Genomic DNA, 22,955 nt, shown 5'->3' with positions numbered 1-22,955 from the left:
GAAAAGAAATCAAAATTATCTTGGCTTATCTAACCTGACAAACTGAAGTCTGAGATGAGAAGTGAAGGAGAAAATACCAGAAAGGGAAAAATAGATATAAGGTGGATAAGGCTACCTACAGAGGAATGAGGACTGGGAACTCTGGAAACTGGTGGCTCTGGCTATGAAAGGGATAGAAATGTGGAAGGAGTGAAGCAATGAAGGTAACACCTGCATGGTAACTGGAGGAAAGAAGTGTCACTGTTAGTTGAACAGACTACCCAGAGGCACAGGGGACAAAGCAGCAAGATGAGGTGTGTGTGGACTGCATGTACACATCCACAGCCTCATGCTAAAGCTACTTCATGGAAAATTTTGGCATCAGGAGTACTGTGTCCAGTTTGGAGCTCCCCAGTACAAGAGAGACACTGACAGACTGCAGCAAGTTTAGTGGAGGGAGATAAAGATGATTGGGCTGGAGTACATGATATTCGAAAAAAGGATGAGAAAACTGGGTTTATTTAGCTTCAAAAGAGAAGGAGGAGAGGAACAAGTATTGTCTTCAACAACAGTAAGGCCAGAGCTGTGTTTCCCCAGTATGTTACAGTCACAAGGTGCAGGAAGCGAAATTCAAACTATTAAATGTAAGGAAAAAATGTCTCAGCAAGAGTAGTTTGGCTGTGGAACAGCCTCTCCAGAGAGCACTGGAAAAAGCACTGAGCAACCTCATCTAACCTTGAGACTGGTACTGCTGTGAGTGAGTAGTGGGATGGCTGAACCAGAGGAACTCCAGGGTGGACCTCCAGAGGTTCCTTCCAGCCTTAATTATTCTGTGATTCTATACTTCTGATTTCACAAAGAAAGAGGAGATGTTTGGCAATCAAGAGCAAGAAAAGAGCAAAGCTTCCTGAATGCAGTGTAGCATTTCCTTATCCCAGATTTAGTGCCCAAACACCAATATACCTGGGTGTAGACCATCATTCCTGATCCAATGAACATGAAATTAGCTCTGCACATGCAAGCCTACACACACCCTTGGACTTTGGAGTGCTGGAACTTGTAAAGAGCACGGGAAATTAGAGAAATCAAGAAGACAGGCAACAAATACTTGGAAAAAAATTCAGCTCAGATTTTTTTAAAAAGATCTTTATCCTAAAGGCTGTTCAGTGACAACAGTAGAGCTATACATACCTTCATTCCTGCTGATCTCTATGTCAGCAAAGAGTCCAATTTTGATGACTTGCCATAAAAGACCCAAAACCAGGTAAGGTTTCCCTTCTTTTAAGTCTTCAGCTCCAATGTTAACAACGTGGCACCCAATGGCTGAAGCAGAGTTCAGGGCCAGGTTCAAATTTTCCTAGAGAGAGAAGAGAACTTCCAAATGAAGCAGTAACTGGAGAGCTGAGGATACAGGAAGGGAGCACAGCCCAAACTAGTAAAATCTGTGAGCAGTTTCACTGTGAATGCATTCACATACCTTGAATCATAGAATCATAGCATAGTTTGGGTTGGAAGGGACCTATAAAGGTCATCTAGTCCTGCAGCCCCCTGCATCAACCCCCTTGCAGTAAGCATGGACATCTCCAGCTAGATCAGGTTGCTCAGAGCCCCGTCCAACCTGACCTTGAATGTTTCCAGGGATGGGGCATTCACCACCTCTCTGGGCAACCTGTGCCAGTTTCAGCACCCTCATTGTCAAAAATTTCTTCCTTATATCTAATCCAAATACATCCTCTATTAGTTTAAAACCATTTCCCCTTGTCCGGTCACAACAGGCCCTGCTAAAAAGTTTGTCCCCGTTTTTCTTATAATCCCCCTTTAAGTACTGGAAGGCTGCAGTAAGGTCTCCCTGGAGCCTTCTCTCCTGCAGGCTGAACAAACCCAAGTCTCTCAACTGTTTTTTCTTCACAGGAGAGGTGCTCCAGCCCTCTGGTCATTTTTGTGGCCCTTCTCTGGATCTGCTGTAACAAGTCCATGTCTTTCCTGTTGTGCTGGTTTTGGCTGGGAGAGCGTTAATTTTCTTCAGAGTAGCTGGCATGGAGCTATGTTTTGGATTTGTGACAAAAACAGTGTTGATAATTCAGGGATGTTTTAGTTACCGCTGACCAGCCCTTACACAGAGCCAAGGCCTTTGCTGCCTCTCAGCCCACCCCATCAGCAAGGAGGCTGAGGGGGCACAAGAAGTTGGGAGGAGACACAGCCGGGACAGCTGACCCCAACGGACCAAAGGGATATTCTGTACCATATGATGTCATGCTCAGCAGTAAAATCTGGGGGAAGAAGGAGGAAGTGGGGGACATTCAGAGTGATGGCGTTTGTCTCCCCAAGTGACCGTTTAGTGTGCTGGAGCCCTGCTGCCCTGGGGATGGCTGAACGCCTCCTTGCTGATGGGAAGCAGTGAATGAATGCTTTGCTTGTGCACACGGCTTTTGCTTTACCTGTTAAACTGTCTTTATCTCAACCCACAAGTTTTCTCACTTTCACCCTTCTGATTCTCACCCCCATCCCATGGCAGGTGGGTGGGAGGGAGTGAGCAGCTGTGTGGGGCTTAATTGCTGGCTGGAGTTAAACCCTGACACCCGTGCTGGGGTCCCAGGGCTAGAGGCAGTGCTCCGGGTGGCTCTCACCAGAGCGGAGCAGAGGAGCAGAATCGCCTCCCTCAGCCCGCTGGCCACGCTGCTTTTGGTGTAGCCCAGGATATGTGTCTGACCACAGGGACCTGGGGAATGCATAATCTGCTGGCATTACTGGTAAATTCTGAGTGCCAACACAAAGATGGAAAGGACCTCTTTGGCAAAGGTGAATGACGCCATGTCACAAGGCATTGAAGCTCAGAGCATACGTCTGCGTTGACAGTGATGTCCTGGCTCAGTCCTGGTTGTCAAAGCCAGGCTTTCCCTATAGCTAAGGCGCAAACACGTGATCAAGTGCAGACTTAGCTTCAGCATGGGGCAAGCTCTGCTCTGCTCAGTCTTGCACACATGGAGGAATGAGGTAAGTTATAGCCCAATCGACTGGCAGATATTCCAGGTTCAGCTCTCCCTAAACAGCCCTAACAAAAGCCCTAACACCTAAGATACAAATAATTTGCTAGCTGGCAAGGTATACAAAAAGCACATGGTCATAGGAATCAGTATGAATACACTTGAGGTTTTTAACCTTGCAGTTCAGCCAAGGTCAGAACAGGTCAAGCCTGGGTATTTTCTTTTTGAACTTCGGAGCGTGGAGTCCTGGTTTGGGAGCATTCAGTGGAAGCAGAGAGATGCTGTGATTCATAGTGAGGGGTGGAAAGAAGGTGAGGTTTCAAGAATGTTATGTTCCTTTTCCACTTCCTTCCCATTTAAAACAAAGAGTATAAAAAAACCTGAGCCACAGGTCTAAGCTATTCAAAAAGGTGGCTTGGTAAACAGAGGATAAGTAAAGCAGACAGAAATCTTGAAAATATAATTTATCACACAGAGTCTCAATTTTTCACATGAATTTCCTCACCACTGGTGTGACAGAGAGATTTGATTAGATATAAAATGCAGAGACATAGTGTAAATTCTCATAAGCTAGAAAAAATTGGAGCATTTCAAATTAATTACCTCTTCTCCACCAGACAGCTGTAAAAGGGTTAAGTTAAAGTGGAAGCTATATTGATCAAATCATGTCTATGTGTGACAGGGATTGATCTGAGCTGCATCACTAAGCTATGCTGCTGACCAAAATGATTAGAACTGAAAGATGTGGTACACAGCATAAAAATCCAATTTAATGGCTTCTGAGCTTACTTGAGCCCGGCTAATGTTCCATCAAATCAGAGTAGCTGAGGGCTAAACTGGGTTAAGTTCATATCTATTTCGTATATCTATTTATATTCTGTATCCAGATATATAGATGCTGTTCTTATAAAAATATTTCTCTACATACTGCTGCATGAGAAACACAATAAGCTTTATAAAGTGAAAATTTGCTTTTTTGTCCAATTTTTAAATCTTACACATGTGCATGTAATAGAAATAAAGAAGGGATTCAGCATTCAAGGTGAAATAGCATGGATTGTAAAAGGCAGGCAAAGACTATGGTCCCGTCTCAGGCACATTGCACATCACAGTGCTTCCTGGATCTCAGTTAATATTTTGGTGAGGACATCAGACTGCAACACAGCAGTTGTGAATTCAAGTCCATGGCCGTGCCTGTGTGACCTTGTATGCAGGGTTCAGCCTTCTGAGAGCTGCTCCAACTGAGGCTGGTCACCACATTATCGAGTTGCTCTTGCATTTGTACGGCACCTGCCGCAAAGGCATCTCAAGCTTTGGACTGGTAAACATACATTGGGTTAGGTGCAAATATAAACACAGATTGTTTAATGAGATTGCTCACATGTTTGGAAAGAAACAGAAATATAAGTCTTTATGGGTTTACGATGTGGACCTGAGCATCTCACTTTGGCACAAACAACTTTGCCTGACTGTGTTGGGCAGGACTATAGTACCCCCAGCCTTTGATCTGAGTATATCAGAGCATCCTAAAAGAAAAGCAAAGAATCTTGTATTTCAGTACCTGTATTGTGAAGGGTGTGAGTTTCTTTTTGTTGATTGTTCTCTCATCAATGGTATCTGGCACTGAAAAGTTGATCATCTTACTGGAAATAAAAGATAAAGTAAGAAATACACTACTAGCTATGTGAACACAAAATACAGATACAGCTTTTATCACTACTCTGTAGGGCAAGCCAAAATGCTGGAGAGTTACTGAATTGAGCAATTCTTTTGGGTCACATGCAGATTGCACTACACGTGTGTGGCCAAGAATGCCACAAGGTGGTGTGAGAAGTTTATTGTGCAGAAAATTTCTGTGAAAGCACTCACTACCTCGTGCTGCCACGTGAACCCCTAAAAGTCCTTGGACAAAAATAAAACCAAGTAACTCCTCAAATTTCACTGTATTGCAAGGCTCCAGAGGCAAGGAAAAACTCTCGTTTAACATGAAAGAAGCTTTATATTTTTAAAGATGAAAGAAACAAAAACCCTAGCATTATTAAGGCCCTAAATCAGCAAAGATTCATGAGCTTAATTAGTCAGCAGCTTCCCTTTAAGCAGAGAGGTGAGTTTCTGGAGGCTCACAGTTCCCATTTGTGAGAAAGACAGGTATTATTTACCAAAGCACTATGCCATCACCGACCGCCTGGAAGAGGTCATCTGTTTCTGGATTCATTGGGACCACGTGCTTACAGTCAGGGTCCTTCTCAAGAGCTTTATTAATCCAGTTGACAAAGGCATACTTTTCTTCCTCTGTAGACACAACATCAAATCCATCAGTTTGCTGATATGGTAGCAATATGTCTACCATCATATTACTTACAAAGGCAGAGCTCCTTGCGGGGAAGACTATCCCACCAGTGTGACGGATCAACAAACGCCTACAAGGGAAGAAGGCTCTAGGGAGGGAGGCAAATGAGCTGAAGACAGCAATGGGTTTGAGCTAGTAATACTCATTCCATACTCTGTCCCATTGACAGGGGTTGCCCAATATCATGAGGGCAGGCATATTACAGAGACTGATAATGAAATTCTCATGATTCAACTGCACGTTGCAGTTGCTACGCTCTGCTAAGGGTAATACGTACTTGCACCGTAATGTGAGTGCATTGCTGTATCACTCCGCTAAATCCAAACCCCACATAACTTCAAATAAGTTCAGATAAGTGATTTCTGTATTGTAGATTACACCCTCCACATGCAATATTTAGAAGAGCGTGGCCAGGGTTGGATTCTGACAAGGAGCATTGAGAGGGTAATGGGCAAATATTGCCTGTAGTCCAGCAGGGCTGAAATGTGGCTATCCTGTACCAGCAGCAGCTCACACAGCCCCCAACAGCTCAGAGATGGTGTCCCCTGTGCTCAGCTGGGTGGAGGCCTTGGTAGCATCCTCCACTCTCCCTTCTCTGGAGAAAGTCAGTTCCTCACCCTTGCCCATGGAGAAGACAGCCAAGGGTGGGACTTCCTCCCTGTGGAGCTGCTTCAGAGTGGGCTGTACCCAGGAGGCAACAGAAGCAACCATGGCTGCCCCAAACTTTCAGCTTGGGGAAACAGGCTTGGAGAAAAGCCTTCTTTATAGGGGTCATGCCATCTTTAGAAAAAGGTCAAGAACCATTTGGTTACAGGTGAGTTTACAGAGAGACTACCGGACTACTGGTAAAATGTACAAGGAAATGGGTCAGCAGCAATGGGGAACCCATGCCCTGCCTCCCTGTGAGCAGGGACAGCAAGGGGCCAGTCTCTGTGCTGCTACAGCCAGGAGGCTGTTCCCCAGCAAAGCTGCAATGCACTTAAGGTAAGGGAAGCGAAGCCAGCTGGAGCTTCCTCCCGTAGCCACAGCTCTGCCTGCCCCAGTAAACCAGCTCACATTATTTTTTACAAAGACCCTGCTCCAGACCTCTGTCACCTTCACAACTCTGCCTTGCACCAGCCTTGCCTGAACAGCCACAAAGCTCACCGAGGCCAGAGCACCTGGGTTTGCACTGCGATAAGGTGCAGATGATCTCTAAGGGCACGCTTGTTCCTCATTGCTGTCAGTGTAGGACAGCTGTACGTACCTGAGTAAGAGTGTTGTGTGCCGGCACTGGACTGCTCGGACGTCCCACCGATAGCACAGATCCCCTCCTTTTTGTTGATTTGTTTTCGGAACGACTTAGCAACATCATCACTCTTCAGGTTTTGGAAAATCTTTCAAGCATGAGAGACAATTTTAAGATTTCAGAGAATTGAACCAAGCTAAAACAGTGAGCTCTTGGGCCAGGAGGCACGTCCTCTCTGCTTCATATGTACATAGGGAAGCATGGCTTGTGCGTTATTCAGTGGTATATACTGGATAAAATCTGTGTATTGTCTGCCATGGTAGAACAGGATCGTGTGCAGATTTTTGTTTTCAGAGCAGTGAACAAAGATCAGCTAAGTAACCAACATGTGTATGGTATGAAACAACAGAGCTAAAATGTGCAGGAGGAGGGCCTTTAACAGTTTTGGTTTGAAGACAGGACAAGTAAAAATCTATTTCTCCATCCCAAGGAAAATCCACTTTTATTTTAGCGTTTGCTTTTGTCCTAGATCAGACCAGGAAAAAAAGCTTTTTAAATAGAAAAAATGCCCCATAAAGTTTTTAGTTTCAATCTGCTGAAATTTTTCATAACCATATATCCAGAACAAAATCTTTTTGCAACTTATAACTGAAAATCTTTATGCCACTGCATATTCCAACCAAATGGAAAGGTATTAAATGTATTCAATACACAGCTGCATTTATGTACATAGAACTTGTCCCACTTAATTGCAGGATTTCTAGTTTGCTTACCTCCTGCTCTCATCTTTTCCAACCAGAGGACTCCTTGGATTAACTAGGTGCCCAGGATACCCTGTGCTTGTGCCTCTGCTGTGCCCTGGGGACAACCTTGAGTATCCCACCTGGCATCTTATTGAAATAAATAACATCTTACTTACTGAAATAAATTCATCAAAACTGATCCTGCCATCCCCCGTGGTTGTCAAATTCTGAATGAGTTCTCTCGCTTTGTATCCTGGGAGAGGGAGGTTGGCTGCCTTCAACACATCTGTTAGGTCATTGGCATGGATGAAGCCGTTCCCACTGATATCTGCAAAGATTGTCACCAACATTTAGATTCTACATCAGCCCAATGAAATTTTATGCACACAAAGGCTGTTTTTATTTTACCTGGGGAAGGGTACATTATATATAAAGGTTTGGTTCCTGAAATTCAGTATTTTCAACCGTTGTGGTGTGTGTTTTCAACCATTCAGCCCCATGAAGAAATTGCAATCACCGTTTAACAAAAAATACCCCACCTCACAGTGATGAAATTATATGGTTTAGAATATAGTAATACTTTAACAAAGCTAAGTTTAGATGGATATAACTGACTATCCAAGGTTTGCATATAGACAAACATGTGATTCATAGAGGGAGTATCCTGTCTACAGAACAGCTAAAGAAAATGGAGTTGGTGCAATACAGTTACACCTTACATGTGTATATATTTATAGATATAACTGGTGATTTTAGCCCGTTTTCTGCATCTAGTATCACTGGAAGTCATGAAGGTTTGGAACCACGTATGTCATCCTTAAAATAAGAACATGGGTGTTTCTCTGCAATGGTGCTAACATAGATAGTCCTGCTGAGCCTGTTGCAAGATCCAGGGTAGGATTTTATGAGATCACCAATACAGGTTCAATAGTCCTTTGTTCTCCAGCAGTCTGTGAAAATCTCCAAAGATAAAGAAGTATACTGAATCTATTGTATGGAGAGTTTCTGTTAAAACACTATGGTTAGGTACATAGTGTTATATAGATATGTATATGTGTCTTTCTTGTTCTGCAGGCTCTTCTTCCTCAGCCCAGAGGCTGAGGTGATTTTAAAGAAGTGTGTGCCAATTTTCTGCGTGGTAAGTTGCAATATGAGTCACTCCTTGCACGCTGCAAAAAGGCACTCAGCTCTCAGCATCAGTAGCACGGATTAATACAGATTGCAGAGAGCATCCTATCCATTTCTGCAGTCATACAACAAAAGGATCTGGACTTGGAGAGCGAAATATCTGGGAGAGGAACAAAAGCCTCCGTCCAGCATTTGCCTTGTCAGTACATCAGGTGTACGGGGCACACAGTGACCAGATGCTTAAGATTGCCAGCCTGGGCTACTGTGTGCTCAGAAGCTGAACAACCATCACCTGAAGCAGCAAGGACAACTGGTTAACACATAATCCAGCCAGGCTGACAGATCTGCTAATAAAAGTTATGTGAGCTGTCAGAAGCTCAAGGACCTTTTTATAGAATGTGGGCAGACAGCGATGGGTCTGCGTGACTTTACAGGAGACAAATCAGATGATAATTTTTAAGGCTTGGGAAGGAAACACACAGTTTAAAAATATATGGGGCTTGAAAGGTCATAGTAAAGGGATGACAAATTTTGTAACCATTTGGACATTTGTCTTCTCCAGACTCTTCCTCCCCACAGGGAGTACTCACTTGAGAATTATTTACAGCATGGTTTTCTCTACAGCTTCTGAGATTATTTCATAAACGCTGCTTTCATCGCCTTGCCATCTCTCTCCAGCAAGAGCCATTGCTCCGCAGCATGCTGGTGTGGTTTCACCCAGGAGGCCCGCAGTGGCAGGAAAAGGAGTTTCTGCGGTTCCTGTGACACTGCAGCAGCGCTGGAGTAAACTGCATTTCCTCACAGCTGGTCAGTACATCAGAAAAGAGCTTGCTACAGCTTCACACTTCAGCAGTGCCTTTCCTGTTTGCCGTACTCACCAACTTTGCTGAAAGCCTCCTGTAGCTCTGCCATCTCCTCCTCCGAGAAGTGTGCTGTTGACGCCATTTCCTATTTCTCCGAGTGGCGGGTCTGCAAGAAGAAAGCACTTGGTTTTATTTGGTGACTTTTTGGGTTTGTTGTCATGATGAAAAAGGGGGGATTTCACTTGGTTTTTGAAAGTCTCGGAACAGCTCCCCATAGCTGAAAACCCAGTTCCTCTGTGCATCCCAAAATCAAGTGAAGGGGTAAAATCCTGAGTACATGACATACAAATCCATGTCCCTCCTGTTGTTTTCCCAGGCCCTGCTCAAAATCCCAACAGTTTTATTTATACTAATGTAATTGGAATGAAATCCTACCTCTGCTAACTTTTGTTTCTCATGGAGAAAGCGGACAAAACTGTGCTGGCTCTTGTTATTCCCCCTTTGGAAACACAATTCACCATGTGCTTCTTCAGCAGTGCCGGCAGAGAAGCAGCAGCCCTGTCTGCTCCTGGGGGGCTGGCTTGGAGCTGAACCCTGGGGAATATTTGCACCGCCTACCTTTGGGTACCTAATGAGGAGGCTGGTCACCCTTACGGGGTGGGTGGATGGAGAGAAGCTCCTTCACAAGGTGTTCAGAGCACCAGGTCGGGCTTCCCAGAGGGCTACTTCTCTTCCTGGCTATGGGGAGAGTTTAGGGACTTGCCCACAGGGTACCTAAGTTAGTGCCTGGGGTCGGGTGGCACTTTAGGAATGGGTGGCTGGAAGGAGTTTTTCTGCCTTTCCTCTCACCAAAGGTATAAAGCAGGAGGAAGGATTAGACTTTCCCTTTCTACGCACCTGTCTTAATAATCAGAAAGTGAAAGTTTACTTCCCTTTGTCATATTATTTAATACACTGCCAAAAGATGCACGTTATACCCCTCTGCTTTTTTGTGCACCTACTGTCCCTTGCATCTATTCATGAGGAAACTGTTCAGGAGACAATCTATTATTCTATATTTGTCAGAATGTCTCTAGTGTCCTATGTCTCTTTAAGTATTAATTAACCAAGCAACTATTTAAATAGAATAGAATGGAAACCCGAGTTGATCCTGGAAAGTGGTTGCTGTAGCTACAGTGTTCAAATGGGGGAAAAAAAAAAATCAGAAATACCTCATTCCCAGACTAAAACCAGCATTGCATCATGGAGGCTTAGATTCCAAACTTTATAGAAGGATATACAGGGATAATTTTAAAAATTAGAGGTTTGCTACAGCCTATCTGGGCTTCAGGTCTAATGCTGTCTTGAACTCGTGCATTGATTCCTTGTATCTGTGAGAACCAATCTGGACATGGCTTTGACAGCCCAAAGGCAATCTCATGGGGTTAGCTTTTTGTCTGCTGTCTGCCTGTAGCATTGCGCACCCTTTTTTTGCCACATCACTGTGGTTTTAGGGTGAGGACAGCTTCCAGAGAAAAATCTGTTCATTCACTCCAACCTTCATATGCAGAGAAATGCAGCATAATCCACAATGCAGTCACATACTGGGGCACGAGAACCCAGGTGCAGCTTTAGCACAACAGAGCTGCTGGTTGCTGCCGAAATACTAATATAATATAAATTTTTCTAACCACCTTACTTTCAAACATTACCTGTAAAAAGCCCTGTGATCCACTAGCAAAATAACGACTAGGTTATATATACTCAGGTAGAATTAGATCCAGTCTCGCTCCTTCATCCTGGTACCTTTCCTGCCTCTGACTCCTCACTACCAATCTTTTTCTGTTGCATGCTGTGGTTTTTTGCAGTATGTGGATTACCTAAAATGCACCTGGACACATGAAAATCTTACACTATCAGCAAGAAAATCCATATTCCACTGCAAGATCATCCCTTCCAGTCTAGTCACTTGATTAAGCAATGTAATTTGCGACATAACTTTTAATAGCATTAAGACTGTTCTAGAGCTTAACAGATAGAAACACCACAGGCTGTTGCCTACAACATTACTGTTGCAAAGAGTTTTACAAACTTGAGAAAAAATTATCACCAACATAAAATGGACTTTTCTTGACTGCATAATTTGTTGCCTCTGATCAGTAACTAACCAAACTGTTAAATACAAAGAACCCTACTAATAGTACATATATTTACGTGTGTGGGCATTTATACTAATAACACATAATAGGATGAAGGGCTTTGCTGTAACGAATCCTTCTGACATCTTTTTTAGGTCAATGTTATCCACTGTGCTGTAAAGGTGGTTAGACCTAGCTGAGAAGTCAGATGAATCTGTACCAAGCATGAGAACTGGTCCTGAGGACCTAAGGAGTAGTTGTACTCGGGTGATGGAGGTATTGTCACTCCCCACTCCAATACACAACTGGGTTTCTTCTGCATTTTCATGTCCTTAGTATCTCTTCATTCCAGCCTGTCAGCTCCAGCATCTAACATCACCTGGTGCTGCTGATTAAAAACCAGCTCTCTGTTTAGGCAGCAGTGAGATTTGGACAGGCACCCTCTGTCAGCCAGGCCCGTCCTGTCATCTGTGCAGCTCTTCTGGCAGGTCAAGTGCATCGTAACCCATCACCTCTCTGAGGGTTTGACACTGAGGCCCATCACAGTACATCTGCCATGTAAAATCCATACCAGCAAGAAAATCCCCACCTCTACACAGTCTCAGGGTTACCTCTACTCCTGGCTTTGGCAAGGGACATAATAAAGGCAGCAAAAGTGTTAGAAGTCTTCACTGCACGTTTTCCAGGCTCACCCGCAGCCAGAAGATCTCTGTGAAGTTACTGAAAGCCCTCACATTTACACTCAATTAATCAAAATCAGAATTTGCAGATTAAAGATTTCAGGGTTATTCACAATTAAAAATAACTGTCATTTTTAAAAATTGTTCAAGTAGTAAAAGCAAAACATAGGGAAATCAAGAGAGTAAAAGTCCAATGCTTTAGCAACACACAGCAAAAAGGAGCAAACCCACTTTCAAAAAGCTACTTTTCAGTATATAAACTGCTTATTTTGCTTAGATCATTACAAGTAAATTATGATATCTAGGCACATAGAAATGTAAAATGCTTCTGGGTAATGGTAGGGGAGGTTTGGCCCAATATTTTCTTACTAATGTTATCAGCCAAGAGCAGGGTCATTTGCTTCTAGGGGTCAAGCACTTCCAGCACTTCATCATCCTCAGTGCAAACTGAAAATACCTCAGGCATCCCATCAAGAGGGCATCCAACAACCCTGGGTGAATAGTCCGATTACTGATAATCCACAAGGCATTGTAAACATATGGTGCACTGCTCTGCTCCAAACCATTTGCTAAATCAGTATGACAAGACAGATGCCAAGAAAAAAAATGCAGAGGGTGGTATAGCAGCAAAGTATGTGGAGGTGACAGGTAATATGAACTAGTTGAAACAGCTTCTTTGAAGGGAGTGGCTGTTGAGGTGCTGAGAGAGGAGCAAAGGGAAAATCAGCAGATGAGAACCTGGGGATGGCTTTGAGCATGGAGATGTAGAGCAAGAAGCAAAGAGAAGGCTGGGCAAGGGTGAACCACAAGCAAAAGGGAGGGCAGTTTGAGAAGGAACAAATGCAAATGGCTTAGCTATCGGCACAAATGAGATTTTAAAGGTCAGCAGCAGCTGGGAGGAAGGATCTTGAACTTGGTGTGATCAAAGATCAGTGAAAGAACTGAGGTTCTTTAGAGAGAACAAGATGAAAGTCAGCACATGCTTGTATGTGGAGGCAGGATGCTGAGGAGGGGAATACAGCTCCACAGGTCAGAGCAAGAAAGCAGAACAGCCAACAAGAAAGAAAGGGATGGTAATAAAAATTCAGAAGGAAAAAAATCACTCCTTCAGACAGACTGAGCTTCAGATAGCATCAGGACATCTGGATTACACATTGCCTGAAAGTGACGCTTCGTTCTTGTTTGCCAAACAGCATAAACCCACTATTGCAAAAGCAAAAATAAAGTTGTGCAAACTACTTCTTCCTCCCCAGAAGGCTGTTGATTTACAGATTAATGTAAAAAAGGGAAAATAGCCTCACCTAAGCTGCTGAGAATCGTACCAAACTGATATCAAAAGAGCCTCTACGAAGCACTGCCTTTCCTGCCATCATTTCCAAACCAATACATTACAGCCATGCCGTAAAGCTTCCTTTTATTTGACCTTATCCTCAGAAGGACCTACTATCACACTGATATTTTAAGAGATCTAATAACAAACAATTTTCAGTCTGGAATATAAAGGAAGAACTAAAATAATCTCAAACCTGAACGTTACCTCTAAATTGAAACACAGCAATATTGATGTTCTTTCATCTCTTTCAATTTTGAAACCATAGCCTGAGAAGCTGCCTGGTTATGCATTAGTTGGCAAAGTGTGCACCCACCACGCAATATAAATAATAAATGGCAAATCCATTAAAACCTCAAGGTTTCTAAGGCTTGTATTAAATGGTTACCTTGTTTCATATTTTCCTCCACTTCTCTGGTGTTTAAGCCTTATTGCAAGCAAGGCAATGAAAGCCTTGAAGGTGTGAAACTGCAGTTTACAGCTAGACATGAAGCTGTACCTTTCCCCAAAGCAAAAAAGTAAATTTCATGGGGCAACATTACATTTCACAAACACATACTTAAGTTGTCAGGAATGATTTAACTGTGAATTTGGTGCTGAGAAAGTTGAACAAATTACTAATATTTACTCACTTTCTACCATCAGGGCTTTATTATGTTAATGTACTAGTGCTTTGTTAGTAATACAACAACGCCTCTAGCTGTTGGAGTGATCAGATAAAGAACTGCATATGTGTTCCCCATCATATATACATTCCCCTATTTCTTCTGCTGTCTTCTCTTCATACTTTTTTATTTTTTCTGAAAGTGATGCAGCAAGAGGCACATGGTGTTGCAAAACATAGCTGTTAGAGTTGCATGGGGCAGTGTAAGACTGTGTCTCCCTCTGCACACAGAGCTCTGCTTTTTACTTTATCAGAGCTCACAGCTCCAGTTCCTTTTCTTTTCTCTTTCTTGTCTCATCCACAAATTCAATTTCCAAATGTCCAGCTTTCCATAAGGGTTGGGGGATACTTCCCCAGCTCCTTTCTGCATTAGCCTTTCCCTCCTAGCTGATAGCAAAGAGGCACCACCAGCAATCCTCCCACAACACGCAGCCCGCCCTGGACAGTGCCACCAGCAGGCAGGAGTAACAGAGGTGGCCTCAGAATTGTGCAGAAACTCTTGTGATAGATCTGAAGCATCTTGCAGGCCAGAAAAATACAAGGGAAAAGAGAGTATCTTGGGCATAGTCGATCTTTGTTCCATGCTTCTTGCACCTTTGGGGCCCTCCTCATTCCTGTCACTCATCAGAATATCGCTGATAGTATAATCCTCCCTAGAAATATTCCCCTCTGCCTTTCCCTCATAAGGTCCCACATGTAAATCTACATATCCATATGCATTTCTGTTCAAATTATGTCTCAGTCAGTTGATTTTCTACAGCGTGGAAGGACTGAGGGGAAGACAAGAAAAGAGGAGATTTATGAGTTAGGCTCTGATAAATATTTTCCTTCTGGAGACAAGTTTTGTTATTTTAGTTCTCACCAAGGGGTGAGAAAAAGAGAAATTACTCAGTGGATCTCGTGTTGAAAGAAGAATCAATGCTATAACCACAACAGCATGGCCTAGAAGTTCCTCAATTTTAAAGTTTCATCCTGTGCTTATTGGCAAAAATCTTAAATTAAAATGCAACAGGCAAAGCTATCTTGTTGGCCAAACATATGTCAAACATCTTTTTCTACATAATTCAGAATAGTTTATCTCCCAGTTAAACTTCATATTTTCAGCATACTTGCTCTTATCATGCTTCTCTCTCTTACAATTATTATTATTTGTTGTTATTCTTACAGTTTTGATCGAAATAATGTGTTTGTATCCCGCCACTAGCAGGGTGATCCATAGTGCACCCACAGCAAAGTAGGACAGTAGCATTAACACTAAACTTCCCCAGCCTTGCTGCCGGGTTGGAGCAGTGATAAATTGCCACGGTGGCTCGAGGGCATCCAGCCATCTCAGACAAATAAACAATCCCACACACGTCCTTTATACTTGTTTGGCATCACAGCTTTCAAGCAGATTGTGTGGACGTTTTTTTGTGGTGGGGTTTTTTTTTGCTAATGATATAAGATAAAAACTAGAATCCGTATATTACTTCCTTGCTGGTGAGTGTCACCATCTAGCCAGCTACTCACCATGACTGACAGCATCAGCAAATACCATCAGGTTTTGAACCACTTGTCAATTAGATGCATTTCTTACACAACAACTTTGAAAATTACTTAAGAAGCACAAATTGCAAGATCTTTGAACACCTGAGGTGGTTCATAAAAAAAAGTTTGTTTTTCAAGTTGTGCACTTAGTGGTTTGACTATTTCCCTATTTAAATAGCTATAGTTATACACACGGATAAGAGGTTTTTCTAATTTCCTCAAAGATGCTGAGCTAAATTTTAAATCCTAAAGTAGACAGAAACATGCTTGGCTCTGTTAGCAATATGTAACTTGGATTACAGTACCTTCAATTGGGGTGGGATCTCACTGTTTAAACCAGCATACAAAACACAGAGAAGAGTCTTTCTGAAGTTATGGCAAATAGTTCCTCCCTGGTAGATGATAAATACTCACAGTTTAGCCCACATTAAATGACAATCTTTGCCTCAAAGGCATTTTAAGACAGCAAAATCTCACCAAGTGTGCAGGCACTGAAATTAAGTTGTTGCACTTCACATATTATTTCATATACAATTTGAAAATACAGAGAAAATACATTTATCACTGTTCAGAAAGCAACACGGTGATGCCCATGAGTTATTTTCTTAATGTTCCATTTTATAAAGGACCTTGTTTGTCAATGTGATGCCTGAGTCCTAAATTAAATACGAGTCAACAGGGCTTAGGAAGGGAAAATCCACAGGGTTTGTAGAGAAATGAAGATCTCTTTCCAATATACCACTTAGTGGCAGGGTGTACTAATCCTTCAAGGAAACCGAAGAAACAGAGCTGTGAACCCATAAATACTCTCCTTATGTGTCTTTTATCTGTCAGATAAATTCTACCAGGGAGACAGCATATCTGTGCATATTATTTTTCAGTCAGAGCCTGTAGAATTTTTCTTACAAAAGAAAAAATTGACGTAGTACACTACATTTTTTGTTGGGTCACTTATCTTTTCTATCCCTTTACCCACACAAGCTAGCTAGCTTTAAAATGAAAACATTTTTATATAGAAAAAGAAACATTTTGATTATCAAATGTTTCCAGTGATTTTTTTTCCCTCTTTTTTTGGCCAAAGCTGGTTTTCAAACCAAGCCAAATTGACAAACAGCTTCTGTCATTCCACAGATGTCCTACTTGACAAGGAAAGCCCTGGCCCACCCAGTTCCACCTTTGCTAACTAAGGTGGGGGAAGAGGGGAGCACCTAGAGAGGCTGCTTTGGATACAGATATGAGGAGCTACCCCACCTCTGCCCCATCACGACTGGGATGGCAGATGTGACACAAAACCCAAGGCAGACAGATGAAAACTGCTCTTCCTATTCCTGTGTGGTACTCATTGTGCTGCAACCCAGCGGCAGAAGGTCAGGTCACAATGTACTGACTCAGTCCCAAATGCCCTGTGAAAGCCCCGTAACCGATACAAGAAAAGGAGAACGTGGCCTCTTGTTTCCAGCTTGTTAGCAGGAAAAGAGTTCCTCTGTGCATGGAAAGTATTAAAAACATGTTCCAGCTGTAAAAAGGAGGTGGGTATATTATTTTTAGATGCAAACTTTATATTTGCATTTGACTGATTGCACCTGGTTTTATGAATCTGTTACTGTTGCTCCAACACCAGCAGCTGTATTCTGCTCTGTTTTGCAGGACTCCTCGCTGATTTCAGCAGGGATTCATAGGGGCTTAGCAAGCCCCTGAGTGATCAGGCTCTTCCACCCACCAAACCAGACCAGAACATGGAGAGCACATCTGAACATAGCCCTCCTTACCAGCTGCCCTGCTACTTGGGACCCGCTCCTGCAATGGTGCCATGCTGGGAGATGTAAGGTCTCTGAGTGTGCAAAGGGGAACTGAAGCAGGAACCGGAGCAGTAGGACACACAGTCCTCCTGTGCCCCTTTTCTCTGAAGAATAATCTGGATTTATGGCATGGTTGCTGAGTCCCCACCACTGGGCAGCCCTCATGGCTCACATGCTGTTCTCCCTGTGAGCGCTGCCTCCATGTCCGGGACACCCCGCTTGTCTCATCTGGGGGTGGCGATTTATTTCCCATCCTAGTTTTCCCCTTTGATAACTGCAAAGATGCGCAGAGAGATCAATGCAGAGCCTCCTACACTGTCTTGTAGCACCTAAATAGTATTTCAGGTTTTTTCATATGTATTTTTCATTTTGATAAACATTTTATGTTTTGTATCAGCGTTTTACTGGAGTCTGCTGTTCTGCATGAAAGGGCTAATAGTATGAAAATCAGCTACATTTCTGAATGCATTGTACTCTCCTGGTCGCCTCCATCTCCTTCCTTCCCCTTTACTCAACCCCTTTATAAGGTTCTTTCATACTTCAGAAAAAACATACGGTGATGACTTTTGCTGTAGGATTTCTATCAAGATAGCTCTGCTCCATGCTACACAGATGCATTTTAAGCTGCTCGTGAATGAAATCAGAAGGAAACATGATAAAAAAAAAATTTGGTAGCATTATACAACATGATGGAGTGCATGGTAGGTTCTGTGAGCAGAGTGAGAGAAGTGTCACCACTGGACTTGTTTAAGTATGATGAGTTTCTCAAACACTGCATAACCATAGCAGTATTCAGTCCAACCCCTTACTTGGTTTCCATTCAGGAAGCAGATTCAAAACCAGCAACAGAATACAACTTTTTTTTGACCTGTTGTGTGAACACTGTCTTCAGCTTCTGAGCTAAGCAAATCTGGGTCTCACAGTCAGGACTGAAGCAGAAATCCCCATCCTTGCTACCAGCAAGCAGGGAGGTACTTCCCAGTCCCTCGTGGCTCTAGCATCTCTCCTCAACGGAGTTTCCCACCACAAAGGGGGTTTCAAAGTCTCCTGTCCACTCCGGAGAGCTTCCCCAGCCCCACCCCTGACCCTGCACAGACCCTCTGGCCCCATCTCGGGAGGGCAAGATCATCCCTGTGTGAGAAGCAAGAGGGGAGGGAGGCAATACATGGCCAAACCTCTCTACATGAGATGTTTCAGGGTGTGATCTGCTTTTATCAAGACAATCAAACCGCTGAGCATCCATCTGCACTTCTCATGGCACAATCTCGCCTGCCATTTGCTAGAGATCGTCTTCACTTGATATCTGCAGCAGTGAGGCACCAGCTGGCCAACTTTGTCTGTGGCTTCAGTGACACTAACAAAGGCCTGAGGTCCCATTTGCTTGAAAAGTCAAGTTGCTCACAGATTTAAGGCTCAGTTTACAGTGTTTAAACCAAATCCATGTGCTGAGGAAGCCACTATCTGACAAAAACAGCAGTCTACTGCTCTTACGGAGCAAAAAGTTAAGCCCAAAGGCTCCTGTTTACAATGCTACCACCTAAACCATCTGTAGACATTTGCAAGACACAGTTGGTCTGCAGCCTGAGCTGAAATCCCAAAGAAGACAAGGGGCAAGCCTGACCAGCTTCAACAGTCAAGATCTTAAAAGGCAAATACAATGCTAGAACCTTCTCATATCACTGTTTTTAAAGCAGAAGTCCCTACTACACTCAGGGTCCTTCATGAATCAGTTTTATTTGTTCTCTGAAGAGTGAAGTTACATTTATAAAAGCCTAAGATAAATGTCTTAACAGTCAGCAGAGTAGATTGTAAACACTATGGGCCAAAATACATTAGCTTTGTGAATCAGTGTTTTTCATCACTGGAATGACAATTACCTCCTTAGAGGGATCCACTCTGTAATCTAAATAATGGCTTCTGACTTCATCATACCCTGACGAACCAACGCAAATTCAAAGACTACCACCCTACTCAGTCAAAGACCACTCTGCCCAATTAAATCCATCAAACGCTTCCCTGAAGGTCAGTAGAAATGCTGTGCACAAGACAACTGGAACATGCTTCATGCTGTACAGACCTGCACTGCTTTGTCGTTGTGACCACAATTTCCTGCACAGTTAAACTGTTCATACACTCAACGAGAGCTGCTTGCTAAAAGAACAGCGTGTGCTGTGATCTTACCTCCCGGGCTCAAGCGGTGGGTCCAAACTGCGGGCACAACAGCTCGACAGCTGCAAATCCAACAGAAAGGGGAGAAGTTCTTAAAAAACCCCAAACTTCTGGTGGCTGGGGAACTCCCAAGTAGTATGTCGAAACAGGTTGCTGCGTGATGAGGAAAATCTTCCTTTTCTGCAGAGCAACTCGTCAAGCCCAAGACTGTAAGCCCAAGACTGAGCCCAAAGCGGGAAGTGACTGGTGACAAAACATCACCGTGAAATAGATTGTCTTTATAAGGAAATTCTCTGGTCTCCCTCGCCTCGTTACGCCTACAATAGGTGCACTGATGTGTACTGCTTCCTCTCAGTTTTACCCTCTTTGGTTCAGTTCTCTTTCACTAAGCAGATGTATACGCACCAAACACCTTCTCTTTTTGGTGATAAAAGCAGCCATGTTTTAAATTTGCATGACAACAAGGTCTGCAGTCCTACCCTGCGTTCAATACAGGGCTGGCTGCAAAGTCAGGCTGGGGCTTTTGGGGCCGCATCTCCAGGGATGGAGAGTCCTCAGCATCTCTGAGCAACCTCTGCCAACATTTGACTGGTCTCACTATGAAAACTTTTTTTCTTTGCATGTGGTTGGAATTTCCCTTGATGCAACTTCTGACCTTTTTATTCTCAGTGCACACTGACAAAAGGCTGGGTACGTCTTCTCTGTAAGTTCCGATTAGGTAGGTGTAGGCACCAATAAGATTCCCCTCAGCCCTCTCTTCTCCAGGCTGAACAAGTTCAACCTTCTCTGCCTTTTCTTGGATCTCATGTATTCCAGCCCCTTGACCACCCTGGTGGCTCTCTACGGTTTGTCAAAGCCTTTCTTGTACAGGGGAGCCTCAAACAGGACACAGTGCTCCTCACGCCGCCTCACAACTGACACTAATTTCAAGGGTATGTTTCCCAGCTACACTGAGGGTCAAGGGTAAAAGTGTGATGGATGCAAACATTAGCTGTCTTTCAACCCTGGTGATGCAGCGTTGCAGAAGCTGTAGCAGAACTGAAAACACAACATCAATAGATGAAAGTGATTCATCAGTCCCATGGGGATTTTAACAAATGTCCTGCCTTAAGAGCAGAATTCCCACCACTTTCCATAGGCTGAAGAATCATCCTTCAGCTTCTTTAACAACTTCTATTCTGACTTTTACTACCTCCGAAAACAGGCAGCTGAAAAAATAACCCAACTGAATGGGCTTTAATGAAAAAGCTGTCATTCACAATTCTTCAGACCAGCTGAACCATCAGCTACAAGCTCATGTCAGAGAGCTTCAGGAAAACCTTCTCATGAACAAATCCCCATAGTTAAGATCTATCCTTGAAGCACACGTACATTTGCTGTATTCAGAATTACAATGAAATATGTTCCAGGCATTTATGATTACTTCCTTCTACTAGAAAAATACCTCCTGTGTGGTATTTCGTTATTTGACAGACTCCCCTTCTTTGTTTGCTAAGATATTTAACACTAGCCTGATGATTTCCCCCAACTTTTTTCTTACAGGCTTTTTCAAATCCTTAATTATTTCTGTTGCACTCCACGACACCTCCTTAGATGCTGCAGTACCTTTTCTGAGATAGGGAAGAGGGCACCAAATGGATGCATGCCTTAAATCTAACATCTTACTTGCACAGGAAAACTAGGGGTGGGCGTTTTCTTATCAGAGACGTTTGCTAAGCACTCTTAACATCCTCCCTTGAGTTATCATAGCTGTTGCAGAAGTTAGGTGAGGTACTCAGATTTTCCACCCTAGCGTATGATATTTTATATTCATCTCATTTAGACTGAGCTTAATCCTGTGTCATCAGCACACAGTACTGATTCATACCAGGACGTATCAATAAGCACCAGCTGTGCTTAAAAAGTGCTCAAACAGCTTAGAAATACGAGAACAGTGGGGATGAGATTTAAAGTATGATGGATTTATAAACAACAAAAAAATTATATATTTGCCATATGGACCATGAATCCCTTTTCCTTTTGCTGCTTTACTGCAAGACCTACTAGAATGTCACTGTGTATACTTAAAAATGCTGTCTCACCAAAATTCACTAAACTTAAATAGTCTTTACACACAACCTGAGCTGAAGTCCTGTCATGACAACGCACTATTTAAATTCTGCACTGTGCATCCTTGAAGCATCACACAAATAACAATTTTATTGGGCAGCACTGAAATACACTGCATTGGTACAGTGCAATAGTTAACTCCCACCTGTACCTGGTTAACTTGTACCTATGTGATGCTTGTTTATGGCATTGCTGGCAATATATGATTATATACCAATGATCTCTCTAATGTAATTTCTTACACAGGACAGGATACTGCAGGCAATCATTATAGTATCTATTTCCTAGAAGTGTGTTGAATCATAACTCTTCAATATAAATGAAGTACGCTTACAGTTAGCAACAGACTAGTTGGTGTTACGATAGGATGTGCTGTGATACCGAGTTCAATGTCCATTACTGTCCCCCATTAGAAAAATAATACATTTGACCTACAGCTCCAGTCTTAGGGGCAAAATCTCAGTGCAGCTACTGTGAGATTTACTTGAATGAAAGGCAGAGGAGTTAGAAGGGTGTTCCTCCAGTTACATGCAAGGATATTAGGAAGCAACTAAGATGACTATTAAGAACCATAAATTAACATGCACTGTGTCTAATCACTCACAGAGAGAGGACTATAATTATGAACAGACTATGCCCCTGAGCCACAGCCAAACAGGCTCCAAACCAATCCTTTCCCCTCTGTTGTCACCACTAAAACACATCAAAAGCCTTGCCCCTTATCATCCCCGTGCCTGAAGGACCTTTCTTTCCACGTACCTTTTGCAGCACTGATACTCTCATCCTGCTGCCCGTGCAATGCAGCCACGCGTCACTGCAGGTCAGGCAGGCTGTGTCACTGCAGGCTTCAAACCCTTCCACAGCTTTTGTCCTCCTCTCTCGCAGCCTTGGCTCTCCTCTGCCCCTGCCTCAGCCCTGCAGCCCTGAGCAGCAGCAGGTGTTCACTCCTGCCTCCTCGCCTGCCAGCGGGCTCTCACCTTCCTCCCCTTCACCCCTGGGTGTTGTGGGGAGCCTTAGCAAGGGCAGCCACTGGCCACCTTCTCCTGTCATCAAGCTTGGATATTTCTTAGCAAGGTAAGCGGCAACCCAAAAACCCTGCAGGAACCATTGATCCCAATTGGTTTCTGCCAATGAGTGGGAATTAAATTCAAAGGAACTGGGGCATCTGCCTAAGAAGAGGTACAGCAGCAGCTTCATATTACTTGGCAATATTGTGTTCTGGCAGCCCAGAGAGGGTCTGCAGGGATCCCCAACTGAGGAGAGATTTGAGGTCTGCTGTAGGTGAACAGTTTCCTTGTGGGAACTAGGGAAGAGTGTTCCTGCGGTGGCCTTTTCTGGCACGACC

At 43.4% G+C, this 22,955-nt stretch overlaps 1 protein-coding gene across 2 annotated transcripts in view; it reads right to left on the bottom strand.

Moving 5' to 3' along the window:
- LCP1 (lymphocyte cytosolic protein 1) overlaps positions 1 to 22,955 on the bottom strand; it is a 52,664-nt gene that overhangs the window by 13,304 nt on the left and 16,405 nt on the right. The window contains exons 1-7 of one of the 2 annotated variants that reach the window (XM_040583916.1): positions 19,514 to 19,735; positions 9,291 to 9,381; positions 7,461 to 7,612; positions 6,560 to 6,689; positions 5,123 to 5,255; positions 4,525 to 4,606; positions 1,171 to 1,336 (exon numbers count right to left, since the gene is read on the bottom strand). In XM_040583916.1, coding sequence (XP_040439850.1) covers positions 1,171 to 1,336; positions 4,525 to 4,606; positions 5,123 to 5,255; positions 6,560 to 6,689; positions 7,461 to 7,612; positions 9,291 to 9,357 — 730 coding nt within the window. In that variant the 5' untranslated portion in view covers positions 9,358 to 9,381; positions 19,514 to 19,735. Of the gene's footprint in view, positions 1 to 1,170; positions 1,337 to 4,524; positions 4,607 to 5,122; positions 5,256 to 6,559; positions 6,690 to 7,460; positions 7,613 to 9,290; positions 9,382 to 19,513; positions 19,736 to 22,955 lie in introns of those variants that run through there. The other variant, XM_040583917.1, reaches the window with a different exon arrangement.

Source organism: Falco naumanni, chromosome 2 (genome assembly GCF_017639655.2).
Source record: "Falco naumanni isolate bFalNau1 chromosome 2, bFalNau1.pat, whole genome shotgun sequence".
Classification (NCBI taxonomy): domain Eukaryota; kingdom Metazoa; phylum Chordata; class Aves; order Falconiformes; family Falconidae; genus Falco; species Falco naumanni.
The sequence above is the reverse complement of the archived record's forward strand: the minus strand, read 5'-3'. Positions and strand labels throughout refer to the sequence as shown.